The 23,435-nt window shown below is 45.7% G+C and overlaps 6 protein-coding genes across 8 annotated transcripts; 3 read left to right on the top strand and 3 right to left on the bottom strand.

Moving 5' to 3' along the window:
• Window positions 1–344: 344 nt before the first annotated feature.
• pigq (phosphatidylinositol glycan anchor biosynthesis, class Q) lies at window positions 345–5,939 on the bottom strand. Of its 2 annotated transcripts, none has more exons than XM_049744430.2 (13): window positions 5,685–5,939; window positions 4,635–4,826; window positions 3,706–4,065; window positions 3,311–3,507; window positions 3,095–3,226; window positions 2,885–3,005; window positions 2,556–2,682; window positions 2,314–2,467; window positions 1,926–2,037; window positions 1,756–1,836; window positions 1,573–1,687; window positions 1,409–1,470; window positions 345–1,301 (listed from the first exon to the last, which is right to left on the bottom strand). In XM_049744430.2, exons 2-13 carry the CDS (start codon window positions 4,785–4,787, stop codon window positions 1,134–1,136), a joined length of 1,782 nt encoding a protein of 593 aa, XP_049600387.1. In that variant the 5' UTR covers window positions 4,788–4,826; window positions 5,685–5,939; the 3' UTR covers window positions 345–1,133. The 2 variants fall into 2 exon arrangements, with proteins under 2 accessions (XP_049600387.1, XP_049600388.1); XM_049744431.2 differs by lacking the exon at window positions 5,685–5,939 and adding an exon at window positions 5,316–5,406.
• Window positions 5,940–6,002: 63 nt separating this feature from the next.
• eef2kmt (eukaryotic elongation factor 2 lysine methyltransferase) lies at window positions 6,003–7,657 on the top strand. The gene is made up of 8 exons (XM_049744434.2): window positions 6,003–6,183; window positions 6,299–6,361; window positions 6,431–6,511; window positions 6,587–6,688; window positions 6,778–6,911; window positions 6,973–7,223; window positions 7,314–7,463; window positions 7,530–7,657. The coding sequence occupies exons 1-8, from the start codon at window positions 6,061–6,063 to the stop codon at window positions 7,634–7,636; spliced, it is 1,011 nt and encodes a 336-aa protein (XP_049600391.1). The 5' UTR covers window positions 6,003–6,060; the 3' UTR covers window positions 7,637–7,657.
• On the bottom strand, window positions 7,611–10,649 carry alg1 (ALG1 chitobiosyldiphosphodolichol beta-mannosyltransferase). Its single transcript, XM_049744432.1, has 13 exons — window positions 10,233–10,649; window positions 10,087–10,164; window positions 9,714–9,817; window positions 9,489–9,637; window positions 9,325–9,414; window positions 9,140–9,253; window positions 8,900–9,024; window positions 8,719–8,757; window positions 8,590–8,649; window positions 8,412–8,522; window positions 8,150–8,264; window positions 7,941–8,016; window positions 7,611–7,855 (listed from the first exon to the last, which is right to left on the bottom strand). Exons 1-13 carry the CDS (start codon window positions 10,525–10,527, stop codon window positions 7,706–7,708), a joined length of 1,506 nt encoding a protein of 501 aa, XP_049600389.1. The 5' UTR covers window positions 10,528–10,649; the 3' UTR covers window positions 7,611–7,705.
• A 132-nt stretch (window positions 10,650–10,781) lies between these two features.
• On the top strand, window positions 10,782–13,764 carry c16h16orf89 (chromosome 16 C16orf89 homolog). Its single transcript, XM_049744433.2, has 8 exons — window positions 10,782–11,047; window positions 11,376–11,528; window positions 11,935–12,085; window positions 12,253–12,370; window positions 12,432–12,594; window positions 12,678–12,782; window positions 12,890–12,979; window positions 13,285–13,764. The coding sequence occupies exons 1-8, from the start codon at window positions 10,858–10,860 to the stop codon at window positions 13,386–13,388; spliced, it is 1,074 nt and encodes a 357-aa protein (XP_049600390.1). The 5' UTR covers window positions 10,782–10,857; the 3' UTR covers window positions 13,389–13,764.
• On the bottom strand, window positions 13,107–19,741 carry ift70 (intraflagellar transport 70). The gene is made up of 19 exons (XM_049744428.1): window positions 19,559–19,741; window positions 19,193–19,258; window positions 18,827–19,036; window positions 18,655–18,711; window positions 18,433–18,568; window positions 18,247–18,351; window positions 16,296–16,424; window positions 16,143–16,192; window positions 15,931–16,083; window positions 15,797–15,862; window positions 15,670–15,723; window positions 15,522–15,587; window positions 15,297–15,373; window positions 15,002–15,209; window positions 14,617–14,688; window positions 14,442–14,545; window positions 14,289–14,367; window positions 14,093–14,222; window positions 13,107–13,932 (listed from the first exon to the last, which is right to left on the bottom strand). The coding sequence occupies exons 1-19, from the start codon at window positions 19,604–19,606 to the stop codon at window positions 13,796–13,798; spliced, it is 1,947 nt and encodes a 648-aa protein (XP_049600385.1). The 5' UTR covers window positions 19,607–19,741; the 3' UTR covers window positions 13,107–13,795.
• A 617-nt stretch (window positions 19,742–20,358) lies between these two features.
• si:ch211-76l23.4 (uncharacterized) lies at window positions 20,359–23,007 on the top strand. 2 transcript variants are annotated; one of them, XM_049745020.1, is made up of 4 exons: window positions 20,359–20,517; window positions 21,149–21,305; window positions 21,535–21,664; window positions 22,428–23,007. In XM_049745020.1, the coding sequence occupies exons 2-4, from the start codon at window positions 21,164–21,166 to the stop codon at window positions 22,672–22,674; spliced, it is 519 nt and encodes a 172-aa protein (XP_049600977.1). In that variant the 5' UTR covers window positions 20,359–20,517; window positions 21,149–21,163; the 3' UTR covers window positions 22,675–23,007. The 2 variants fall into 2 exon arrangements, with proteins under 2 accessions (XP_049600977.1, XP_049600978.1); XM_049745021.1 differs by having other exon boundaries at window positions 20,370–20,517; window positions 21,096–21,305.
• The last annotated feature ends 428 nt before the right edge of the window (window positions 23,008–23,435 follow it).

Genomic DNA, 23,435 nt, shown 5'->3' with positions numbered 1-23,435 from the left:
TAGTTTCACTAAGGCTTAAACAGAGACAGACTCAGTAACTATGACAAGAATTATAAAATATCTTTTGTTTTTGTGATGATATAGAAATATATAACTGTTTTCAATTCCTCAGTGGTTGTACTATCAGGTTATATGTAAATCTCTTTGTTACAGCGGCACATTTTGTGAAATGCACAATACGAATAAAGTTCAAGCTCCAAATTTTCCTTAAAAAGCATCAGTTGTTTTGTGAGAGATACAGGCATAAAAATACACTAATGATTGATGAGATGGGAATATCACTCTTGTCAGTTTATGGCCAGACTGAAGACATTTGAAGGGAATAAAGTTTGGAAACTATCAGATTCTTGGGAGGAGTGTTTAATGGCAAAGGCTCGACATGAGAGCATTATGGAAAAGTCAATAAAAATGAGTACAAATCAGTCACAAATAAGACAACTCCTCCATTCCAGTACACTAAAAATAACATTAGAGGCACAATATGAATAACACTTAGAAATTATAATTATAATAGAATTATAAAAAAATTGCATAAAATCACAGCTTGTCTACTTCACATCATTTGGTCTAAATTAAGACTTCAATTAATTCGATTTAAAACATAAAAATCAAATTCTCACACAAAAATTAGAGCTTGACCTGGTGTGAGCATTTTTTGTGGTGGCTAAAATGACCATCCAATTCATATTTTTTACACACAAGTACATCTGCAAAAATTTTTATTTTTTTAGTATAATTGCTATTTTTTATTTTATTTTATACACAATAGTACTTCTGCAGCTCAATACACAGTAAGGAGTAAGTACCTGGATGACAATTTCAGCATTAAAAATATCAATAGTTAAATAAATAAGATAAGAAAAGGGTTTGAGAAATGGTACACCTGTAACTTCATCACAGGGTGGTAGACATTTTTAACATAAAATATTTGAGTGTTAGGAAGTCAGTGTGGGGTGTTTATGCCCTCATATCTCATTTGAAGTGAAATATCACAAAACTGGTGCCTTTCTAAGTCAGAACTGGTCGCTGTAGTGATCAGAGCAGCTACCACTTTAGTTTCCATTTCCTCTCTTGCCTGCGTCCATCTGTTTCCATTTCATGACTTATTCATTTTGTGCTGCTTAGTCAGTCAGTTAGTCAGTCTTGGCGGCGTGGCTCTTGGTGCTGGTGTGCCTCCATGGGTAGATGAGCTCCCCGACAAACAGCTTCTTGGCCAGGGCGCCCCATGAGTCCTTGGGGTAACAGCTGTAAGTGGGCGTGCGGTACGTGTCAACCACAGCGCTGCTCTTCAGCGGGTTAATCTGACAACAAAAAGCAACGAAATCAAAATTCACCGGAAATAATCGTGTGGAGGTTAAAAAAATGCTATATTTTATGCTCTAAAGAAATTAAAATAATAAAAACTGACCTCCATGAGCAGGTGAAGAGCAGTTCCGGGCTCCTCACTTAGCACCCTGAACCTCACACCCTCTGAATGGCAGGTGGGGCCCATCACACACGAGAAATAACAACAACAGAATTATTACGTTGTTCTTGTGTTCATTACGTGAACAATGTGGGACGACAGTATACCTGCGAGTCTGTACGGACGACACACGCGAAGGCCGATGGCAAAGAGCGGGAAGGAGTTGATGAAATCCACACTCAGGTGGATGACGCCCTGGAACAGTATAATCACCAGACGCAACTGGACAACACATGCACACTCATGATGCACAAGCCTGCCAAATATCATTTATTTATTTATTTTCTTACCAGTGCAAAGACCAAGTAGTAGAGGGCTGTGGTGGGCAGCAGGAAGAGTAGGATGGTAAACAGCAGCGTACCAAGGAATAGCTACAACGACACAAATAACGTTCATACTGTATTGTCCCTGTAAATTATTAGTAGGTAGTGTGTCCAAAGTAATATGCGTGCGCCACTACCTGATCCAGGTCGTAGGAGCAGGAGTCGACCCTTTGCCTCAGAACGTTCCACTTCTTGCCCCTGAAGAGCCGCCATAGCGAAGATAGGCCGTAGATCTTCAGGCAATACAGCCTGTCACATTCAGACAACATGTTACAACATTGAGACTTAAAGCTAATAAATATGCAATTATATTTCATCATGCAGCACTGCCCCGGGCTATCTTTGGCGCAGATGCATTATTCACTGCAGCCTCTTTTCGGCCTCACAATCCATTATTAGCAGCCGGACTCAAACTTAAACGAGGAGCCAGGCACTTGAATGAGAACCAGAACTATGACTGGAACTTTGAAGAGCAACAGAAGGTAGAAGTGAGAAAAGCCCGCCCCCTGCAGGTGAATTATTGACCTGGCTCCGTAGACGTAGAAGCAGTAGATGTGGAAGGTGAGCAGCGCCACCATGTCGGACAGCAGAGAGAGGGCAAAGGTCAAACCCAGGCACGCCGACAGGCCGCCGTACCACAGGATGGACTCCATGAACGGAGACAACAGTTGCACGTAATCTGAGACATCAGACAACAGTTTTGTTACAACAAAGACAAAAAACATGTATATGGTGTGTGTGTGTGTGTATGTGTGTTGTACACTCACTGATCCACAGGTGAATGTGATAGAGGAAGAAGCGGCCCAGCACCTGGTCCAGGGCCCGGTTCATCTTTAGCCCAGCCGGGGCGCCCATTAGCCACTGCAGCAGATCCTGTAGCTCCTTAGCAACATGCTAACCAGAGAGAAAAAGATGGTTTTACGTACCTGTGATAAAAAAGCAAAACTGGAACTACAACTAAAATTGGCATCCAAACTCCAAGTAGAAGTCCATGTGGAAAAAGTATTAGTGCAGTCACTCGTACAAGATCCGGAACCTTGACTGCCTATTAGTGTTGAGTGCATGTTCAAAAAAACAAGCCTGGAGTGTGTCTTACGTCTGCAGTGGGAACGAGCATGTTAGATATCATGCTAATATGGTCATCTCTGTAGAGCCAGGAGGCCAGCAACAGACCCAGACCCACATCCATCAGGATGGAAACAAACATGTTGGCCTTTCTGCACGCACACAGAGAAGTAGGACAAATTCAAAGTACAACTGGCTGGAATTAATTGGACAGGGAAACGAAGGGCAGCAGTGGTGAAACCTGATGAACTGTGTGTGATTCTCGGACGATTTTGGTGAGCTGAGAGTCTTGAGGTGTTGGGTCCTGTAGCTGAGCTGTACACAGGACGAAAACTTGGACCACAGAAAGGGTAGCGGGAAAACTTCAAAGACCCTGCAGAGGACCACAACGACACACAACACATATCACGCTAAGGCAAGTTAGTATAGCAAAGCTTAGCATGTCCCTTCTTCTGACCGCATGCTGCAGATCCAAGTCCACACGGCCAGTATTCGGCTGAGGAGCACGCAGAGCGGCACAGAGGCCTGTTTCAGAAGCTCCACAATGATGCTTCCCTCTCGACCGTCAGACTGCCAATGGGTGGACTTCAGTGGACCATCGTCATACTTGTCCAAGAAAAATAGGGGGCCACTGCTAGACACCGTGTAGAATACCTCAACATAGAACACAACAAACATTACTTATGGAAGTACTAGAAGTAAAGTACAAGAAATAAAATTGGAACTGGGAGAGCAACAAGAACAGCAACTACAACTGGGACTGCAACTAAGATTAGAACAATAGCTCAAAGTGGAACTTGAACATGAATTGGACTGAATTTAGTGTAACCTAGGGTCAAACCGTGTCTGTACCTGTCTCAACTCGGACGGCAAAGCAGCTTTGGATTCGGGGACACCATTCTGGACGGGATGAAGCTGTGACAACATCACCTTCCTCTGCTCGTAGTGGACAAAGATCACCTTCTCCTCCTCTTCTTCGCTCTCCTCTTCCGCTTCCTCCTCAGTCTTCTTCACCTTTTTTGGTGGTGGAGTGCGTCCGAGGAGGTGGCAGGTGAAGCCTTTCTGGCCCATGCGGCGGCTGATTTGGAGCCAGCGTTGCTGGGGGAACATGGTGCTCAGGTCCTTCAGGAAGCTATCCATGCCCTCCTCGCCTTCCTGAGGTAAACTCCACGAGCCCAACACAGACAGTTCCACGTGGCTCTCGGCTGCCATCTAGCACACAGAAAAACACGACAGGGATTAATACCAAAACTGTGATTCAAGATTCAAGATTCAAGATTCAAGAGTTTTTTATTCGCCATGTTTGAGCGTGCCAAACAAGGAATTTGACTTCGGTAAATCACAGCCTCTGTTCAACATTTAGGTGACTAACAACAACACTCAGGACATGTGAAGAACGAAAGATATTCTCAAACACCCCCTGATCTTAAACTCCCAAGAGGGCAAGGAAAAACTCAAAACTCCAGCTAGGGGAAATGAGAAACCTTGAGAAGAGACCACAGATGGGAGGGTCCCTCTTCTAGGATGACCAGGCTGCAATGGATGCAGAGAGGACACATAGTACAAACAGTGTAGACAAAAAAGGTGTGGCAAGCGGGATGTTATTGCACAGTAATGACTCTTAAAACTAGAACTAGTACACGTGGTAGACCTAGCCTTAAAGTAAAATCAGAACTAAGTATTGAAATTGGAACCAACAATTGCACTAGGATTGGGACTAAAATCATATTAGTTGTTGATGGTGCATTGTGTGTTTCGCCAGTAGGCTACTTGTAGCCTACCTGCTGTATGTAGCGTTTGACGTGGCTGGGAATGAACGGGTAGTGGATGACGGCCAGCACCACGGCAGAGTCGTGCTCCGGAATCCAGCGGCCCACCAGCAGACCGCTGGCTGCGCGGTTGCAGCATTGAGGGAAGAACACCTTCAGAACCATCACTGATTCACCTTCTTTCGTCTACACCTGCTGTTTTACCTGCAAAAGCAGCCAAGAAATTAAATGATATCATCATTGCCCACGTGGTGGTACCACAATCACCATCATAAACGATACAGAACCTATTTAACAGACCAAATGAAAATGGCAGTGTTTTTAGAATAATACTGGGGCGTGTGTATGTAATAACATCATCGACTGTCCTCGTTATTGTCCTTCGTGAAGGGCACAGGACCCGAGGCACACGTTTCATTGATTTCCTGCCCACTAAACAGTACTAAAGCTCAAAAACACTAATATGTGAAAAAATAAAGAACGAGGCGTGCCGTATAGATTTAGTTTCCATAACTGTAGCACTTCAACGGTACGGGATATAAAGTCAAGTTCATTATCATTGTGAGATTTTGCACCCGTAGATCAAAATGTGACAGTTAAACGGGAATTCGGTGTCACTATAAAATGGTTTAAATGTGTAGTGGAGTTACGATCACGCCAGTAAATATATTTGTCTTCTTTTTATTTTTTTACCTTATTGTCAAGCGTAAAAGTTTCGCCTTCCGTTCGAGGAACACAATTTGTTAGGCGGCCATTTTGTTTGTTGACAGTCCTACACGTTAAAAGTTCCGACGAGGAAAACACTCCGGAGTTTGGTGTTCATTTTTTTTTTTTCCACAAGAATTTTTTTCATACAGCACTCAAAAGAGAATGTAAATAGTCTCCGTATTAAAATTAAACCATTCAAATAAAATATTTTTGTTTTTAATATTTACCTTTTTTAAAAAAAATAATAATAATAATAATAATCCGTTGCTATGTAGTCTTTCTGGAACAATGAAATATCACAACGCTTCCGAGTCTTTAGTAGAAACTGATAGTAATTTATATATTCATACTCACAGTGAATGAGTGCAAGTGAGTGCTGCTGCTTCTGCTGTCAGCAAATAAGGAGTCACCCAACCGTTAAGTGACTTATCTCCTTTCGCAGTGACACAGCAACAAAAAGGCGGGATAACATTATCGCAACAATTTTGTTTTAAAATTATGCGCTTTAATTTATTTGTAATGTCTCAAACTATATGGCAAATAGTTTGTGAGTTGTGCAAGATTCAATCATGACAAGCCCGTTTCCCCAATCCCCCGATGGTTCTGACTTGTGGCTATAAAACACTAAGAACGCCAGAGAAAAGTTGTTAATCAAGAACGCATAAACTCTCGCGTAGAACTCTCGCGATACATTTTCCGATTGAAACGGAAGTAAACAAGGGACACGTGAATGATGGAGCGGGCTGAGTTAAATAAAGACGTTCCCTCAAGAAAACAAAACAGAGCTGACATTGTTAAACAATTCCAGTCGCGGTTTTTCGCCACCAATCGCCTCGTATTATTCCCCTGGATGGTGAGTGAAAGCTTTTATTATGTACATTATCGTGTTGTTTGCCAGCGTAGTCATGAGAAAGCCACGTGCCACTGTTTTTATCAAATATCTAAATGATAGTTCCTTTATTTTACAGTTTTTACAAAATGAATTGGAACGCAGCAAATCATCTGACCTCATTTTAGAGATTCTCAAACAGGTAAACGGTGTACACACCTATTTGACAAATATTTAGGTATGAAAAGTCACAAAATTGAGTTTGTGTCAGACATGTCTTCACGCACTGTGCCGGAAGTTCCCGCCGTCGCCACGATACAGGAAATGCTTTCTCTCCGAGCTCATAAGACGGGTGATTATTTTCTTCCCCTCGTCCCGCCCGTTACGGTAACGTGGATGCTATCGTCACGGTGATGGTCATCTTCAGGTGGAGACAGCAGGATGCGAACCTCTAGATGAGCTCTACGATGCTCTGGCGGAGATAGTGGCGGCCCAAGAGGTGGCCGAGGGATACCGGACCTACATATTGGTACCAAAGTGACCCCATCAAGGATACAGAAGCTTTTTAATGGTACCAAACTTACATCACACACTCAATTGGGTCCATGTTTTCTTTAGCCGTGCGGGGACCCTGTCAGCTTGTTGGAGAATGTGGCTTTAATCTCAGAGGGGACGACGGGTCTGGTTACATGGGAGGCGGCCCTTTACATGGCCGAGTGGGCCTTGGATCACCCGCAGATCTTTGCTGGAAGGTACCACAATCTACACGAAAATCACCTCTAAACTTGATGAACCAGAAATTCTCCGCTGCAGGAATGTTCTGGAGCTGGGCAGCGGTGTGGGTCTGACCGGCGTTGCCGTGTGTCGCTCGTGTGGTCCTTCCTCGTACGTCTTCACCGACTGTCACCAAAGTGTCCTCCAGAGACTCAGAGAAAACTTGAGCATCAACGGACTCAACAAAACTAGCACCAGCAGGACCCGAGTCAGCGTTCAAGAGCTGGACTGGACGAAGGTGACGGAGGAATGCTTGAATGACATCAGCGCAGACGTGGTCATAGCGGCAGGTCTGACCTTCAGCAATACTGCAAAATGTTCCAGGATGCTACAGAAAATGTCCTTTGCCAAGTGTGTTGTTTCCTTTATGCGTGTTGCAGATGTGGTGTACGATCCTGACGTGGTTGTGGTTCTGGTCCAGCTTCTGTCCAAGATTTTAAAGCACGGTGGTGGTCAGGTTCCCACTGAGGTTCTCATCTGCTCCACTGTGAGGAATCCGCAGACTTACGCCGGCTTCAAGCGCAGTCTAAGTAAGATGACGCAGTCTCTCACACTGATTGGCCAATTGTGTCCTGGACATGACATTTGATTGACAGGTGTTGCTGGGATCGGCCACCGGGTGATGAGCGGCGCTGTCAATCACATCTTTGAGTACAACAGAGAGTCTGAAATAGAGCTTGTTCAATTGTTTGCGTGTCAATAAAGTTTTTTATTATTTACAAAAGTGGAATGTTCAGTTACAATTCAACATGGCCTCAGCTGTACAGTACATTCACCTAGAAGAAGAAGATGACAATGAGGACAAGAGCGGAAGGACGTTTTGGTCCCAGTTGTCGTCCCAGCGCTGCCCCCTGCTGGCACGGAGGTTCCTTCTGAACGTGCCCAGTTTGCTGTCAGAGCTGGGAAAGTCTGACAGGAGACTCTGGAAATGCAAAGATAAGGATACTTGTAGATGATTTTATTTATTGTCTTTAATTGAGCAAGTCATCACTTCATTAAGATGTCACCTTGAGCTGCTGGGCTAACTGCGGGCTGTTGGAGAAGATCAGACCGTTCAACTCGTGCTTCACCAGCTCCTCTAGGCTGTGTGGGAACCAAGAGATGCTTTTTAAAGAAAATAATTGATTAAGAATAAACCAAATGAAAGTAGGAGCCTTCCTTTTTTTCTAATTACCTTACTTTTTGGTTGAACTGTACTTTACGGTGGCAAACTCACCACTGGAAGTGGATGGCACACACGGGCAGGCAGCATCCAAACATGTCCACCACCTTCATGGGCAGGTCCAGACCGCTGGAAGACTTGTGCAGACATACGCCAAGGTCAGCACAACCTAAAACCAAACAAACCATTTAACAAAAAAAAGCTTTGAGGTGCTCTTTTATTCAGTGGATTGGTAGAAAGCACACCAGCGGCTGCAGGCCATATTGATGCCACCAAACCCCAACGTTAAAAAGTGCTACGTGTATTTCAACCTCACCTAACAAGACAGGATAGTCTTCCGCCTCCAGCCAGGGCGTGCAGATCTTCACATGCTCCAAATGTAGACCGTCAATCATCTTCACATAGTGCTCCTTCTGAGGACCTTTTCCTTCACGCGCAAATAAAAACGGACAAGTCGATCACGGCTCACCATTAAACGTCAACGCCGATCGTACCCGTGATGACGCAGATGAGCGGCGGCAGAGTCTCCCCCGCTAATATGAACTCTTCGTATTCTGTCAGGAACAAGGAGGAGAAACTCAAACAATTAACTTGATTGTAGTGAAGAAGAGTTGTTACAGTACCTTGAAGAGCCTGCAGGAGGACGGAGAAGTCTTCATCCTCTGCGGAGGGACAACAACGTAATGAATGGACGAGTGTCCCAAACCACCCATAAAAAGCATTATTTTTATTTCTCTACTTGTGTATAATGCAGTAGCCCGATTTGCTCGTATCCTTTAAGATCAGTGAATATGTGTTTGGCACCTGTCCAGCTGGTACTGCTGATGAGCAACACGGGGCGATCTGGCTTCAAGGTTATCGTGTCCTTGTCAAGGTCTCGCACAGAGAAGACGGTCTTCTCTTTCTTCTCCCTAACATCATCATCATCACTGATGGAAAGAAAACACAAAACAAATATTAGTTTGTGGTGAAGTAGCATGCGGCTAATAGACAATAGACGTTCCAAAATAATGTGACAATGTTTGTTTGAACGGCAGCGCTTGCCTACTGTGCCGAAAGGCGGGATATGCGCGCGAAAGCCTCACAAAAAGTTGGTGCCGCTTCTCCAGCGGCGTTTCTCTGAAGATGTCTGCGGGTCTGTCGTAGAGAGTGGTCGCGCTGCAAAGACGAATCATAGTATATATTCAACGGTTAGCATGCGGCTAAGATTCATGAGTGCCAATTCCTACTTGATGCCCCAGTTCCTGTGCAGGTCTTCCTTCATGGCTTTGGTCACACACAAGTGCTGGGACGCCAGAGGACCAAACACATGCTCGTACCTGCGGGAAAACAACATCAACTTTGAGCTACGTTTTTGATTTATGTGACCATTTTACAGAAAACTGACACACACCACTTTGCGAGGCGCACAAGGGGGTGTGCGTGGCCGTGGCTGAGCGCCATGATGGTGTAGCCGTAGTTGTGCCAGTCGACCAGCAAGCGGCTGCCTCGGAGGACGCACGTTAGCCACGCCGAGGCCATGCCCGGCAAACCTGGAGGGTTCTGGGAAAAGAAAATGTAAATCAGCACTTGAGATCACCTCAAGTCGGGATTGGCTGTCGGGAGTCAGGTGACTCACCTGCATGAGTATGTGAGCATGTGGTTTCAGCATCAGTAGAACCACCAGAACTTGTGCAAACTGAATGGCCACTTTGGTCACGTAGGTCAAAATCTTTGGACCACCTGAAATATTTTGAATATTAAAAAACACGGCCCCTTCACACACCATTTACCAATTGCCTCTGTAACTCAAATTAGGGGGGGGGGGGGGGGGACAAAGTGCCTCTGATTCTTCTGATTAACGTGAAATAAAGTTCGAGTGTTCTAGGAGGCTTTTGTGATATTTTTGTCAGCCCATCTTACAGCACAGTTCATGGTTCCAGAGCATGACCTATTTGTGTGTTTTTTGTTTGTATATGCCTTGATAGGAATTAGGACAGGCAGTCGCTTACCTCTGATGCCTTTGACTTCTGCAATAGGGACGATTTGAATCCTGTCGTCCCTCAACACGTCTCGGTGAGGTAGGCTGTCTAAACGTAAAGCAATCATGAACATAAATCAGATGCACATCGAAGGTGTATAAATGCCCGTATTTTACCTAAATATCCCACAAGAGCGACTTGAAATCCATGTTTACTGAGCGACAGCGAGTGATACTGCATGCGGGGACTACGACCGATGTCCCCAAGCACCAGCACGCACACCCGCCGCTCGCTGTCACCGTCCCGCCGCCTCAATAGGCAGCAAAGCATAATCGTGAGGCCCATGACCGTCACCGACACCAGCGGCCAAAAGATGCCCGAACCGGTGAAGCAGAACACCGCCATCAGAAGTGAAAAAAGCGCAAAAATAATTAGAATGGGGAGAGGAATGCTGGAAGAGGGCCGCGCCATATTTGTTTGGGATTTGAGATGACGTGGAGTGTTGGAGGTGGAGCTACTGATTTAAAGGCACAGCAGAGGTTTGAGCGACATCGCGTTGGATTTTTTTTTTTTTGCAATTTAATTGCTCGGTTCGTCTCGATTATATCAAATTTTTGATCAACCTAATTTTAGCAGAAAGTGGCATTTATGTAGATATAGCTCTACATAACTCATTTGGGTTCGCAAACCAATGTGAATCAAAACAAGAGCACGCACGTCAGACATCATGACGTCACTGACCCGCCACGCTCTCTGCAGGCTTATACAGGCGTTTAAGTGTCCTGGGATCGAGTTCTAAGCATGCGGACGCCCAGGCTGCGGCTGGCCGCTTTGGCGGCGCTTTTTGCGGCCATGTGCTGCTGCTGCTGCCGCTCTCGGGCTGAGGTGATCGACGACGTGCTCGGGAGCCTCTCCAACGGCGCCGCCTTCCTGGAGCGCCAGCACCAGCACATCAACCTGGACGGCGTGGTGGGCTTCCTCATGCTGCAGGGTGGGCGGCCCGTCTTTCTGCTTTGTGGCGCAGTGTCCGTCCGCCTGGAGACAGGCAGACTGATAAAAAGAGAAATTGAATTACATTTGTTTGGAATTCATGAACCGAGGAGCAGTTTTCTGACAGTGTGTCCCAAATTTGATTCCTGTAAAATTACAACTTGTTTAGTTTTCTTGTAAAATTGCTTTTTCCTCCCCTACCACTGCCATCTTCTCTTGTATAAATACAACATAAAATGTTGACAGGTTTTTCCAGCATACTATCACAACTTCTTGAATTGTAAATTGCAACTTTTTCTTGGTGTGTGTTTTTCTTGCGTGTTTGTTAGCTGAGCTGAAGGAGGCTGTCCGGACGTGGCCTCACTCGGATCCGGTCAGCTGGGCTCAGAGGACGGTGGCCGTGGGTCTGGTCCAGCGTCTGGACCGCAGCTTTGACAACGCCGTCGCCGCTCTGCGTCAAAACGACCCCAAGTACTACCAAGGTAGCCGCGCTAAAATTTGAATTCAATGTGAATCACACGTGTATTGTAAAATGAGTTTCAAACCTATGGAGGTAGATTGGGGTCAAAAGTTTTGTACTTGAAAAAATAAAACTTGAAAGTGGAAATAAATGTGTTGAGCTTGAAACTTGAAAATTAAAAACATTCAAAATAAAAATACATGCATGGAAAGTTTTTTCGAGTTGACAATAGTTTTGCTTCGGTACATTTTTTGAATAAACTATTTATTTTGTTGTTCCATGTAGTCTTTTTCCCCTTTTCACGACTCTAGTGGTATGCCAATTAAACATTGAAGGTATGAGATGTTTGTAGGAATGAAGGGTAGCGCAGGTTCCCTGCTGTCCTGTCATAATACATAAATTGCACCTGCACGCGTTGCCATCCGCAGAGTTCGAGCCTCTTCTGTCGTGGAAGTTCTGGCAGGTTCCTCAGGAACGCAGTAACACTGACGCCAGCCTGGTGTACGCCGCCACCACCGCTAGCGAGTGCTACGACGAGCAGCTCAGCGACAAGTGCCTCACACTGCTCCTTGGAACCTGGTGGGTGCTGATTCTCAAGTCAACTCGAGTATTTCTGGGGGGAGAAAGTACAAATTCAATTAGTTCAGTTAGAGGACAAGAGCACTAACTGAAGACTTTCATCTGCTCTAACATTACAAAATTGACAAATGTGTTCTTGGAAAATTACTTTTTTTCTTCCCTGGTAGGAAACAGAAGGGGACGCCGTGCATCGTGACCAAGCCGTGCCGCGATACCATGACCCAGTTTGGTTGTCCGCATTACTCGCTGTCCCACCAGCTGCTCTACTTTATGATCGGGAAGATGGTGAGGAGCGCGGCGGCAAGCTCGCCGTCAACAAGGGGCTAACGTCCGCTTTGTGTGTCAGAAAGGGTGCTCCAACCTGCTGAAGGGCGATACGCGGGCGTCCCGTGCCAACATGACGGAACGCAGCTACCAGAAGATCTTCTGCTCCAACATGATGAAAACCAACCAGGACATTGTCGCCGAGGGCCTCAGCCAGCAGACGGCGGACATCTTCATCGAGAACAGTCAGTGAACGATTGTGTTATGTAAGCTGTTTTGGGACATCTGTGACTTCTGACCCTTAACCTCCTATGTTGGTGCCTCACAGTCCTCATTTGTGGCTTGGCCGGCTTCTCCGACTTCTACAAACCCGATTGGCTGCAGCACATCCTCCGGCTGCAGGATGTCGAGCTCGGCTGCTTCGGACGCGACCGTAAGTCTGTGACCGATCGCGTCGCTCATCAAGCGGCAATTGCGGAAGGGGCAGTGAGTGTATACGTACGGACGTGCACCTAAGCTGTCCTCTGCTGTCGCACTCAGCCAGCGTCATCTCGCAGATGATCGGAGACGAGCTGCTGGAGCAACTGCAGCCTCATCACCGTGTCAAGAGGAGGGAGAAGATCCTTCCCGGTGGGTTCACACCTCATGACCAATGATCCTTCGTCACTGGCAAACACATTGGCGGGGAGATGTTAGTCTCAGGTCCCAATGGGAGGTGTGGTGTGTGGGGGGGTCCTGGTCAAATCAAACAAAACTGTTTTTGACTGTCAACAGTTTTATTATAAAAAACAAACACCACCACAATGGATAACCACAACTGATCCAGAGTGACAGCTCGGCATTTCCAAGTGTTACTGTAAAGAAAAACAGCACACACACACACAGCAAGAAACAATGTCCTGTTAACATGCATCTTCTATCTTTGCTGTTTCAAGATGGCTGCTCCAGTCACATGACGGCGGTGGCGGTGGGCGCCCTGGGAGGATATTTAAACTTCTATCTAACGGAGCAGGACATAACCAAGAGGCCCCTTTGCTGATTGTCCAAATTCCCACCTGGCTGCTTTTTGGTGTTTTGAAAATGTTGGATATCAAATCCAAAAGGACAACAGCAGATTTCTTTGGGTACAACAACGTCTTGGGCTCGTCACTTGGGTCAAAGCAATAACAAATGACATTAGGAGTGTTTTTATAGCATACTTGTCTATCTACTTTCCAAAAAAGTAAAGATTGGAGCTGTTTCAGTTCGAATGTCATATAGCATGAGAAGCTGCCTGTATTATTTCCTTGTGAATTATTATGAAGTCTTCTTCAATATATTGAAGTATTTAAGACTTTTTTTTGTCTGCATGAAGTATTAAATGTACGTAGAAGAAAACAACTCCATCCCAAATAAAAGCAAGTGGGGCACTTCAAGAGTGTGTTGTTGTCTTTTCTTGCGTCACGGTCACTCATTCCAGCTTGTGACTTTGTAGAAGAGGGCCTTGAGGAGTCGGGCCTCATACGTCACAGTGTTCTTGCCCATTTGGACCCCGGACTCCTCCAGTGGCTGTTCGATGATGGCGGGCACCTCCCTTCCATACTCTGAAACAAAAACAAACATTGTGTAAAGTAATTGTGAAAATGATGCTTTGGTGTAATTTTAGAGCATCTTGGTGGGAATATCACTTGGTTCTTGATTTAATTTTTTTTTTTTTATTCTTGACTAAAGCTAAGAGTGGACTATGCTGCGATTGTGCGTCACCTTCACAGTTCTCCAAGAACTGAATGCACTCCTGGACCACCACCCCCTTCAGCGTGATGATGTGCTTTGACATGTTCTCCAGCAGGGACAGGAAACAGCGTTTGGCGTAGAACCACGTGTCCGTCCCCAACTACGCGACACGCACACACGTGGTACAAAGTTGCAAGTACAATATGTGCGACTCATGAGCAATCACCTTCTTGTTGTAAGGTTCCAAGCTCTTGATGACACGAGAGATGCCAAAATCGTAGTTGCCCTTGGCACAGTACAATGTGCTAAAGAAACACAAACATGTCCATAAACAACTAATTGCAATCTTGTAATCTTCCTTGTGAAGCGTCCAAGTCACCCGATGACCAGGTTGACGATGCATAGGTGGAAGACTTTCTTGTCGGGGTCGTCGTAGGAGATCTGCTCTTCCTCCTTTTCAATCTTCCTCATCAGCTCCTCAGCCTGGAAGTCATTTGGAGTCTGCATGAGGCGTCGCACCGTTGACACAATTCCACTATGCCGACTTGCGTTACCTCTTCATTCTGGCTGGTCATGATGTAGGACACGCACAAGTTGGCCAGGACCACAGCGCTCACATTCAAGATCTGCAGCAACGCAGGTTTGATCTTCATTTCAAAGCTTTTTGAACATGTTCAATCATAACTAATTTTAGCAATTTGATGTTGTCATTTTGGACGTTGCCCACAAAGCAACACTGCAAACAAAAACACACCAAAAACGAAAAGTTTCACGCATGGGGGAAAAAAAACAAAGTCACCGCAAAGTTCTATTTTTACCGGTGCTTTGACCGTGCACGGGCAATCCCGCACGCTACACTGTTCCACCTGTGCACAAAGGTCAATGGTCAGCTGACCCGGTCGGGCTTTCCCAAGGGCAAGGAAGCTAGGCGTCACTCACGTTGTTGTAGTGCTTCTTAACGATGGGCTCGTAGAAGCTGATGGCCTCCTTGTACTTGTTCTGCATGAAGAGCACGTGTGCCACGTTCAGCTTCCACGTGTCGTCCTCGTTGCACACCTCCATAGACTTGTGGAAGATCTTCTCCACCATGGCAAAGTTCTCGCGGTTCCAGTAGATTTTAGCCTGGGCCATCAGGACCACGATGTACCTGCGCACAGGAAGAACACGAGGAAGGGCACCTTTAGCGCAAGAGCGCCTCGATGTTATGGATGAGAATTTCTGAGTGTATTCTCACTTCTCCTGCATGGTGTCGTACTCCTGGAGGGCTTTCTTCTGCCCGTCGTCGTCTCGGACCGTCTTGGCCTCCTGCAGCTGCAAACACGATCGAGCAGACTTTGTAAGTGTTATGACTAAATTGCAGATGTTTTTACCCGACAACAGTGATGAAGACAAAACGGAGGCAGGGAAGGTGTTTGAATTGGATGGGATGGCATGAAAAACAAAAAAATTGGTGGAAAACCTGCTTGGCCAGTTTGCGCAGCTTCTCCGTCATTTTGCCGATCATGTCGTCAAACTTTCTGAAGGCCTAAAAGTGCACCGACACAGATACACCTTTTGATGATGTCACAATGTCAAGAAAGACAAAATATGCCTGACTGTCGTCATACCTCCTCCGGCGCCGTCTGGCAGGTCAGCAAGGCATCGAGAAACTCGTACTCGTACTGAGAAGGAGCAAAAAAAAGCACTGAGGGACAATCAAAGCAAAAAAGACCAAACAAGTCAAGTGCAACTCACCGGTGTGAGCAACTTGTAGGTGAGGTGTGCGTTTTCTGCTAGGACGTCGGCAGCCAGATCGAAATACTGCCGAGGAAGCGGGACAAAATTGTTGGTGGCGGGAATCGTGTGGCACGCCGCGTGACGGCCGGTACCTCGTGCTTGCAGTAGAGCAGTAGCAGGTTGCCGAATGTGACGGGTGGGAAGGAAGGCTGCTGCAGTAGGAAGGCCAACTTCTCGAAGCCTTGTGAGGGCTTGCTGTCCATGTTGAGCAGAGCCTGGTTGTGCAGAGTCACCGTGTCCAGCTCCTGCAGTGTGCCCACATTTGAGTTTGTGGTTTCCATCATCGTTACACACACCGGCTTACCTCCTCGGTTCTCGGCGGCATGTCCGTCAAAGCCTCCTGAGCTCCTTTCACTGCAAACAAATATTTCAAATATCAGTCCATCCATTGCAAGATGGAAGTGAATGGCTGTTGTGGATGCAAGATGGCATCCATCCGCGCTTAGTCGCGTCTTACGGTTCTTCAGCTGGTACTCGATGGCAGCCTTGAGGTTGAAGGCCTCCACCAGGGCGGTCTGATGCAGCACCAGCGTGTTGCCCACGCTGCGCACCTCGATGCCCTCCGTGGTCAGGCCCACGCTCAGCTCTGCGGCGGGGGGGGGGAGACAGTGAAGGAATGGGGTCGAAATACAAAAAGTCCTGCCTAGCTACAAAAACAAATATGCTCAAACCTCATTGAATAAAGCACATAAGCAGACAAGTATTTTCACATATTAAATCAATAAAAGAAACATTTTAAGCATATAATTATACCTACACACCAAATCAATAAAGGAGACATAACTAGATAATTTTTGCTATATGGTAAGGACAAAGGTTTTTATAACTTCATGATCTGATATGTATTTCTGTGCACTTTGAAATAACAAATATTTTTTGATATATTGAATAGCATAATGACCCGTAAGGAACTATTTAATGCATGCCTGATCTTATTTTAAATCACGGACACTACTCAAGGTGTCTAAGAATCTTCAGTACTTGATTAAAATCTTATGTTTTGATTAATGCTCGATGTGATGTCGTTTTTTGCCTAATGGTAGACGCCAGCCTTGGATTACTATTGAATGTTCTGGACAGAAGGAAAATGTTTTGAGTAACAATGAAAGGATATGGTCGGAAGCATGATTAAACTAAGAATGTGACGAAGTAAGCAAGTACATAGAGTGTCAAAAGAGCAAACAAACAAATGCATGGTAAGTGGTGAGTAAGAAGTTTGCATAGTCAGGGAACATTAACGAATTGATGATGTCAAACTCCAAAATTTCACATAATTACGTACAAAATGACAAAAGTTGAAGGATGATGAATGGACGAGGTGCGACAGTGTATGTGCAATAATGGAGGAAAATGTTTACACTTGGAGATAAAACCAGCAGAGGTGCCTGAGGGAGAACGCCAGGCGGAAAACAGCCAAGAACCCGGCCAAAGGTGATCGCCAAGGCCGAAGGATGGAAAAATACAGCCCCCACATACATCGCCCATAATCAGCCCCCAACCCCACGGAACCAGCTCTCACCGAACCAGCATCCACTCCCATGGAATCAAACTCTCCTGCGAACTTGCCCGACCCCCATAGACTCATCACCCATCAAACCCGGCCCACACCGGCATGTGCAATTGAATAAAAGTTGACCAAAGAACCTTGAACGTTGCCATATTCTGAATGGAGACTTTCTGCTCTTGAGCATGGTCGCACAAAAGGCCCAGCGCTGTATTGTATTTTTCCTGAAAACAGTGCTTTCTTAACAAGAATTGTGATTGAACTCAACCAACCTGTGTAAGTCTAATTTTGTTTTGGTGTCTTAGTCTTTTCTTAAAACTAATGAAAGAAAACTGGGCGGCTCGGTGGCGCACTGGGTAGCACGTCCGCCTCACAGTTAGGAGGGTGCGGGTTCGATTCCACCTCCGGCCCTCCCTGTGTGGAGTTTGCATGTTCTCCCCGGGCCCGCGTGGGTTTTCTCCGGGCACTCCGGTTTCCTCCCACATTCCAAAAACATGCTTGGTAGGCCGATTGAAGACTCCAAATTGTCCCTAGGTGTGAGTGTGAGTGCGATTGGTTGTCTGTCTCTGTGTGCCCTGCGATTGGCTGGCAACCAGTTCAGGGTGTCCCCCGCCTACTGCCCGATGACGGCTGGGATAGGCTCCAGCACGCCCGCGACCCCCGTGGGGACTAAGCGGTTCAGAAAATGGATGGATGGATAATGAAAGAAAACGAGCACGCAGTGAGTGAATTGGATAACAGGTGATTGGCTATGGCTTTTGCCGTGAAGCACGGATAGCGCACTTCCCAAATTGTGGACCAAATCCAACAACAGTTAGAATAGCGTTTTGGTTGATAAAAAAAAAAAAAAAAAAAAAAGAAAAAGGAAAGATTTGACGGTGCCGTTGGAATCAGATCTCCTTACCCGGATGTTCCCGTATGCCACGCTCGATGATCTCGCCGATGTATTTGAGGGCCTGCGCATAGTTGCTGAGCCTGTAGTAGCACAGAGCGATGTTGTACGACAGCGCTGGCACACGCAACGACATAGGTCCTATTAGAATCTGTGTCTTTTTGTTACATTTGCTTGGTGATGTGTTTGTGCACTTACCAGGAACATATCCCAGCACCTGCATGGCCGACGTGAACTTCTTGCAGGCGTCCTCGTATTTGGCATCCTGGTAGAGCAGGCAGCCCATGTTGTACACGTAATCGGCGTCCTCCGGGGGAAGTTGCTCCACCAGAGACTGCACACACCGCAGTTGGCAATGACATCTATCAGTCAGAAATACGATCAGACAGCAGGAATAACAATCACAGAGCTTCAGCTTACCTTAGCAGCTGAGTAATTCTCCTCAAAATATTTGATGGAGGCTTGCAGTTTGATCATCTGTTGAGAAGGAAGACCATTTGAAATGTCAGCTGTGTTGTTTTTTTTTTTTTTTTCAAATATTATGTGTTTATTCGACACCACGTTTTGAGGATTGTCGTGGAAATGAGCGAACCTTGGTGTGGCTGCTGGGCGTGTCCAGGGCGAAGGATGCCTTGGTGGCCTCGGCGTAGGCGCCTGCCTTGTACAGGCTCTGGGCGTAGTACACCCGGTACTCCTCCACCTCGGGGTGCAGCTGCGTGAGCTGCTCGTAGCACTCGGCCGCACCGCTGAAGTCCTGGACGTGGTAGTAGCAGAAGCCCAGCAGGGACAGTGCTGCCCGAGACTGAGGAAAAAATATAAACACAGAAACGATGACTAATTGTGTACACTCAGGACTACAGTACAAATGATGAACCTGACATGCATGTCTGTTTTTTTTGTTTTTTTTTTTATCAGTATTTGAAGCTGTGGGAAACAGGATGATGAGATATCCACTTACTCTCGTGTGCTTCTGAAGTTGGCTGTTAAGGATGTGAATGGCCTCAACATACTGGCTGTCTTTAATCTGCAAGACAAATCAACATTGTCACTCCTCGACGCTACACAGACGAAAACATTTTTATTATTATTTTTATTATTACCAAGTGGTCTTGAGGTGACCGACAAAGTTCACATTGTATATTAAACTGGTCTTTTCTTCATGTATTCATGAGCAAGGTTAGTAGTGTATTGATGATACAAATAAAGAAATAGCCACATAATTAATAAAAATTTTCAGTAGTTTTAACTAATGTCTTATGTCAAGTTAGCAAGCTAAGCTAAACACAGACCCGAGTACTCCGTCACAAAAGCTTCGCATTCTTACCAGTTTATAGATTGTAGCAGTGTACTCCCCGTCTTTTATTGTCATCATGATGCCAAACGTGTAATTTTCACAGCTCTAAATTTGAAAATATTCGGCTAAATTCAGGAAAAACAAGCAACGCAAACTACCAAGTTAGCTAGCAGCCGTACTCCGCAGAGCAAGCGGAGTTGTGTTGCCTGGCAACCTCCCATACCGGAAGTCAGCGTTTTGACAGACTTGTACGACTGCCAATCAATTTGCTGAATGCCGAAACTGCTGTTTTAATCATCTGTTCTTCAATATTTCTAGAGATCTATTCAAACGGGTTGTCAATAATGAAAACAATAAAAATACTAGGTTGAAATAAACCAACACAGGGGTGTGCATGCGTTCGCCTCACAGTTCAGAGGGTGCAGGTTTGATTCCACATCCGGCCCTCTCTGTGTAGAGTTTGCATGTTCTCCCTGTGCCTGTCTGCGATAGGTAAAATGGATGGATAAACAAACACAGCCACTAACTTTTTGTTTTTTGCTTTTTATTATCAGTTTGTTATAAGTGGAGGTTTACGCCGCATTTAGTTCTGATTAAATATGGTTATTAATAAAACACAGCTGAAAAGTGATAATTAAGTACCATTTTATTATTATTTGTTTTTTTAGACCAACAAATTTAGCACCCTTCAATGTCTGCTTAACACCCGTTAGCACAACTACATCCAAGATGAAAAAACAAAAAAGCAAGCCAGGCGTGCTGGAGCCTCCACTCTAAGCCAACCCACATTGTGGGCCTCAAAAATAGTGGCCAGAACGTGACCGCAGTATGCGTGCGTGCTTGTGTGTGTGTGTGTTTTACATTAAGTCTGCAGAAGGGTGTGTTCTTGCTTTCTTTTGCTGAGCGCTGCCTGGTGTCATTGTCAGACGTGTCAAGAAGACGACGACAAACCGACGGTCCTCAGGTTAAGTGACACGATTGTGCAGCAGGTAAGTGCGCGCGCACACATAAATGAGTGATTTAATTAATGAGGCTTTATTCAGCAGCAGACATTTAACTCGATCTTTGTATGGAAACATTGTGTGCTTGCATGCTGGCCCTTGCGCAACTAAAAAACAGCTTTTGCTTTTAATATATTGTCATCTCAAACAGTTAGCATCTTTTAATGCTCATTTTAAAACTCAAGATTACGAAATGTCTAAAAAATGGTGTCATTAGTACTAATGTCTTAAACAGAAGTGTGCCTCTTACACAGAAGCATTCCAGGCCAACTGGACCTGACCGACAGCAGTTGGGATTTAGATGTTAAACGGTGACAATCAATCAATCAATCAATCAATCAATCAATCAATCAATCGATCGATCGATCGATCGATCAATCAATCAATCAATCAATCAATCAATCAATCATCAATCAATCAATCAATCAATCAATCAATCAATCAATCAATCAATCAATCAATCAATCGATCAAATTTAATCAATCAATCAATCAATCAATCAATCAATCAATCAATCAATCAATCAATCAATCAATCAATCAATCAATCAATCCTCGCTTCTCAAGCGTGTGACGTCGCAGCATCCAGCAGAGGGCGTCCTTACAGAGTGTTTGTGCAGGTTGCGGTGTGGACGATGGCTCAAAAAGTGAGGTTGGCGGTGCTGGTGTTGCTGGCCGTCGCTGTGGCAACCGTGACGGCGCAGAGGCGACGCACGCAGACGGCCAACGCGCAAACGCAGACGGCCAACGCGGATGAGTGGAACTACAGGGATGGCTGTGAGCACACAGATTTGCCTCTCTTCTGTTTACTGCACATCAGAGGGATGACGGGGGAAAGGTAGAGGTGACGACAAACATTGACGAGAACACAAAATGTGTGCAAATGCAGAAGGGAATGTGAGCAGCAGCATTTCAGAACCGAATAAACAGTCTCGGTTGGACATCTCTATACTGATGCTAATGTGTAGTTTCCAGTCGTGATCATTTCTCATTGGTCCGGTCCCAGCCGACAGGGTCAGCATGAGGGGCGTGGCCAACCTGACTGAGATCCTGGACAACTGGCGTTTCGACATTGTCAGCCAGATGAAGGGACTCCTGCAAAACGACCACCAGTCCCTGCTGCCCGACTACGCCAGGTACCACCGCAACCCGACCCAACGGTATCAATGTCCAAGAGCCCACCCAATAAAGCGCAACACTGCCTACCAGCCAAAGAGTCCACGCAGGAATGCATGCAATTTGAAAATTGGAAATAAGAGGTTATGAAATAAATAAAAGGAAGTCTGGCGTTTCCTGCTTCCTGCCGCAGTTTGGTTTGGAAGGCAGTCCAGTAGTTAAAATTACATGTTGCTGTTTCCTCCTTTAATGTTTTTATTCAGCCAAATTGCTACTCCAGCTTCTTTTCTTCTTGCCCTCACGTAAAGCTCAACATTCATTTGGGTTGTCTTTCAAAACAAAATGTTCCATTGCGGTCAATCCTGTTTGGAAGGATAGTTAGCAGCTAGCGTGAGAATTTATTCAGCCAAATTGCGACTCCAGCTTAATTTCTTCTTTCCCTCACATAAAGCTCAACATTCATTTGGGTTGTCTTTCAAAACAAAATGTTCCATTGAGGTCAATCCTGTTTGGAAGGATAGTTAGCTGCTAGCGTGAGAATTTATTCAGCCAAATTGCTTCTCCAGCTTCTTTTCTTCTTGCCTACACATGAAGCTCAACATTCATTTGGGTTGTCTTTCAAAACAAAGTGTTCCATTGAGGTCAATCCTGTTTGGAAGGATAGTTAGCAGCTAGCGCGAGAAGCTAACATGACGACATTGTCACTCCTTTGAGTCAAGCAGAACGAGCACCAAAGTTGTTTGCTCACAAAATGTTAGTTTGACGTGTCTCACCTCCGTCCAGGATCCAACCTCTGTCGGAGGCTCTGGGTGATCTCTACAAGGAGTTCAACGCCCTCAAAGCTCACCTGGGCGAGCTAATGGAAAAGTTCACCGCCATGGAGACCTTCATGGATGAGGTGAAGGCCAGCAGGGGAAGCGGCCAGGCCCAGGCTCAGACCCAGACCCAGGCTTCTTCAGCCCCCGTGCCCAGGCAGACAGGCAGGCGGGTGATGAAGAAGAAGACCACCCCCGCGGCCACCACCTCCTAAGGATGACCGTGACCATGTATTTATGCTTTATCTGCTTTTTTGCATTTTTTCCCAGAGTGTTGAAAAGTTAATTTGTTCCTTCTACAAATATGTGCTAAGACGCTAAAGCTATCGAGTTACCGGGTGGCTTTGTTGCTCTCTGGAAACATTCGGGTCGGCACACTTTGAGGGATTTGGTATTGCCGCTGGAGTTCAGCCCAACACGTTGAACGGCATCCAAGTCAGATTGTTTGGATGGGCTTGCTTCCCCTTTGGGTTTTGTTCCCTGCTACATCACGTAGGCACAAACACACGCACACACGCAGTTAACCAATAAAGGCAATTTTTGCAGCACAGGCACGGCAACGTTGCTTCATTATAAACACGATCGATTTGAGATGATTGACGCAGATGTCAACGTTCAGTCGGACTGGCTCTACAAGTCCTTTGCGGACCCTCGCTGCTCATCTCCTGTACGGAGTGAGATTGAGAGCAAGTGCAGCTTACAAACTGTGACAGTGCGTTCTGAGTGTCAATAGGATTACTCATGTCCCCCACCTCCCATGACTCTGATGTCACACCAAGTGGGTCACAGCTCAAAACCAAAAATAGCTTCGATGAAAATATTTGGACCTTGAAAGGATGCAAAAAGTAGAGATAAACGGAACTTGGTGCACTGATCTGGACTTTGTCTCATGTCCTCAAACTTGAAGACGATTAGGACTTGAGACCAAGTTCCAAACAAGACCCATATTTTAATTTTGGAAAGCTGGACTTGTGTG

This window comes from Syngnathus scovelli, chromosome 16 (assembly GCF_024217435.2).
Source record: "Syngnathus scovelli strain Florida chromosome 16, RoL_Ssco_1.2, whole genome shotgun sequence".
Taxonomy (NCBI): Eukaryota; Metazoa; Chordata; class Actinopteri; order Syngnathiformes; family Syngnathidae; genus Syngnathus; species Syngnathus scovelli.
The sequence above is the reverse complement of the archived record's forward strand: the minus strand, read 5'-3'. Positions and strand labels throughout refer to the sequence as shown.

What these genes read in the sequence shown, in the direction of transcription:
- ift70 (XM_049744428.1), bottom strand. Translation starts at nt 19,606, where the DNA reads ATGATGACAATAAAAGACGGGGAGTACACTGCTACAATCTATAAACTG. An exon ending in GCCAGACGGCGCCGGAGGAG is followed by an intron (nt 15,588 to 15,669) that starts GTATGACGACAG and finishes GTGCACTTTTAG; the next exon opens with GCCTTCAGAAAGTTTGACGA. An exon ending in GTTCTTGGAGAACTGTGAAG is followed by an intron (nt 13,933 to 14,092) that starts GTGACGCACAAT and finishes TTTTTGTTTCAG; the next exon opens with AGTATGGAAGGGAGGTGCCC.
- pigq (XM_049744430.2), bottom strand. Translation starts at nt 4,787, where the DNA reads ATGGTTCTGAAGGTGTTCTTCCCTCAATGCTGCAACCGCGCAGCCAGC. An exon ending in TCAAACGCTACATACAGCAG is followed by an intron (nt 4,066 to 4,634) that starts GTAGGCTACAAG and finishes TCTGTGTGCTAG; the next exon opens with ATGGCAGCCGAGAGCCACGT. An exon ending in TTCTACGTCTACGGAGCCAG is followed by an intron (nt 2,038 to 2,313) that starts GTCAATAATTCA and finishes TGAATGTGACAG; the next exon opens with GCTGTATTGCCTGAAGATCT.
- alg1 (XM_049744432.1), bottom strand. Translation starts at nt 10,527, where the DNA reads ATGGCGCGGCCCTCTTCCAGCATTCCTCTCCCCATTCTAATTATTTTT. An exon ending in CGCTCTTGTGGGATATTTAG is followed by an intron (nt 10,165 to 10,232) that starts GTAAAATACGGG and finishes CTTTACGTTTAG; the next exon opens with ACAGCCTACCTCACCGAGAC. An exon ending in CACAGGAACTGGGGCATCAA is followed by an intron (nt 9,254 to 9,324) that starts GTAGGAATTGGC and finishes TCGTCTTTGCAG; the next exon opens with CGCGACCACTCTCTACGACA.
- c16h16orf89 (XM_049744433.2), top strand. Translation starts at nt 10,858, where the DNA reads ATGCGGACGCCCAGGCTGCGGCTGGCCGCTTTGGCGGCGCTTTTTGCG. An exon ending in GGGCTTCCTCATGCTGCAGG is followed by an intron (nt 11,048 to 11,375) that starts GTGGGCGGCCCG and finishes CGTGTTTGTTAG; the next exon opens with CTGAGCTGAAGGAGGCTGTC. An exon ending in CGGCTGCTTCGGACGCGACC is followed by an intron (nt 12,783 to 12,889) that starts GTAAGTCTGTGA and finishes TGTCGCACTCAG; the next exon opens with CCAGCGTCATCTCGCAGATG.
- eef2kmt (XM_049744434.2), top strand. Translation starts at nt 6,061, where the DNA reads ATGATGGAGCGGGCTGAGTTAAATAAAGACGTTCCCTCAAGAAAACAA. An exon ending in TCGTATTATTCCCCTGGATG is followed by an intron (nt 6,184 to 6,298) that starts GTGAGTGAAAGC and finishes TTTATTTTACAG; the next exon opens with TTTTTACAAAATGAATTGGA. An exon ending in TTTTAGAGATTCTCAAACAG is followed by an intron (nt 6,362 to 6,430) that starts GTAAACGGTGTA and finishes AGTTTGTGTCAG; the next exon opens with ACATGTCTTCACGCACTGTG.
- si:ch211-76l23.4 (XM_049745020.1), top strand. Translation starts at nt 21,164, where the DNA reads ATGGCTCAAAAAGTGAGGTTGGCGGTGCTGGTGTTGCTGGCCGTCGCT. An exon ending in GTGGAACTACAGGGATGGCT is followed by an intron (nt 21,306 to 21,534) that starts GTGAGCACACAG and finishes GTCCGGTCCCAG; the next exon opens with CCGACAGGGTCAGCATGAGG. An exon ending in CTGCTGCCCGACTACGCCAG is followed by an intron (nt 21,665 to 22,427) that starts GTACCACCGCAA and finishes ACCTCCGTCCAG; the next exon opens with GATCCAACCTCTGTCGGAGG.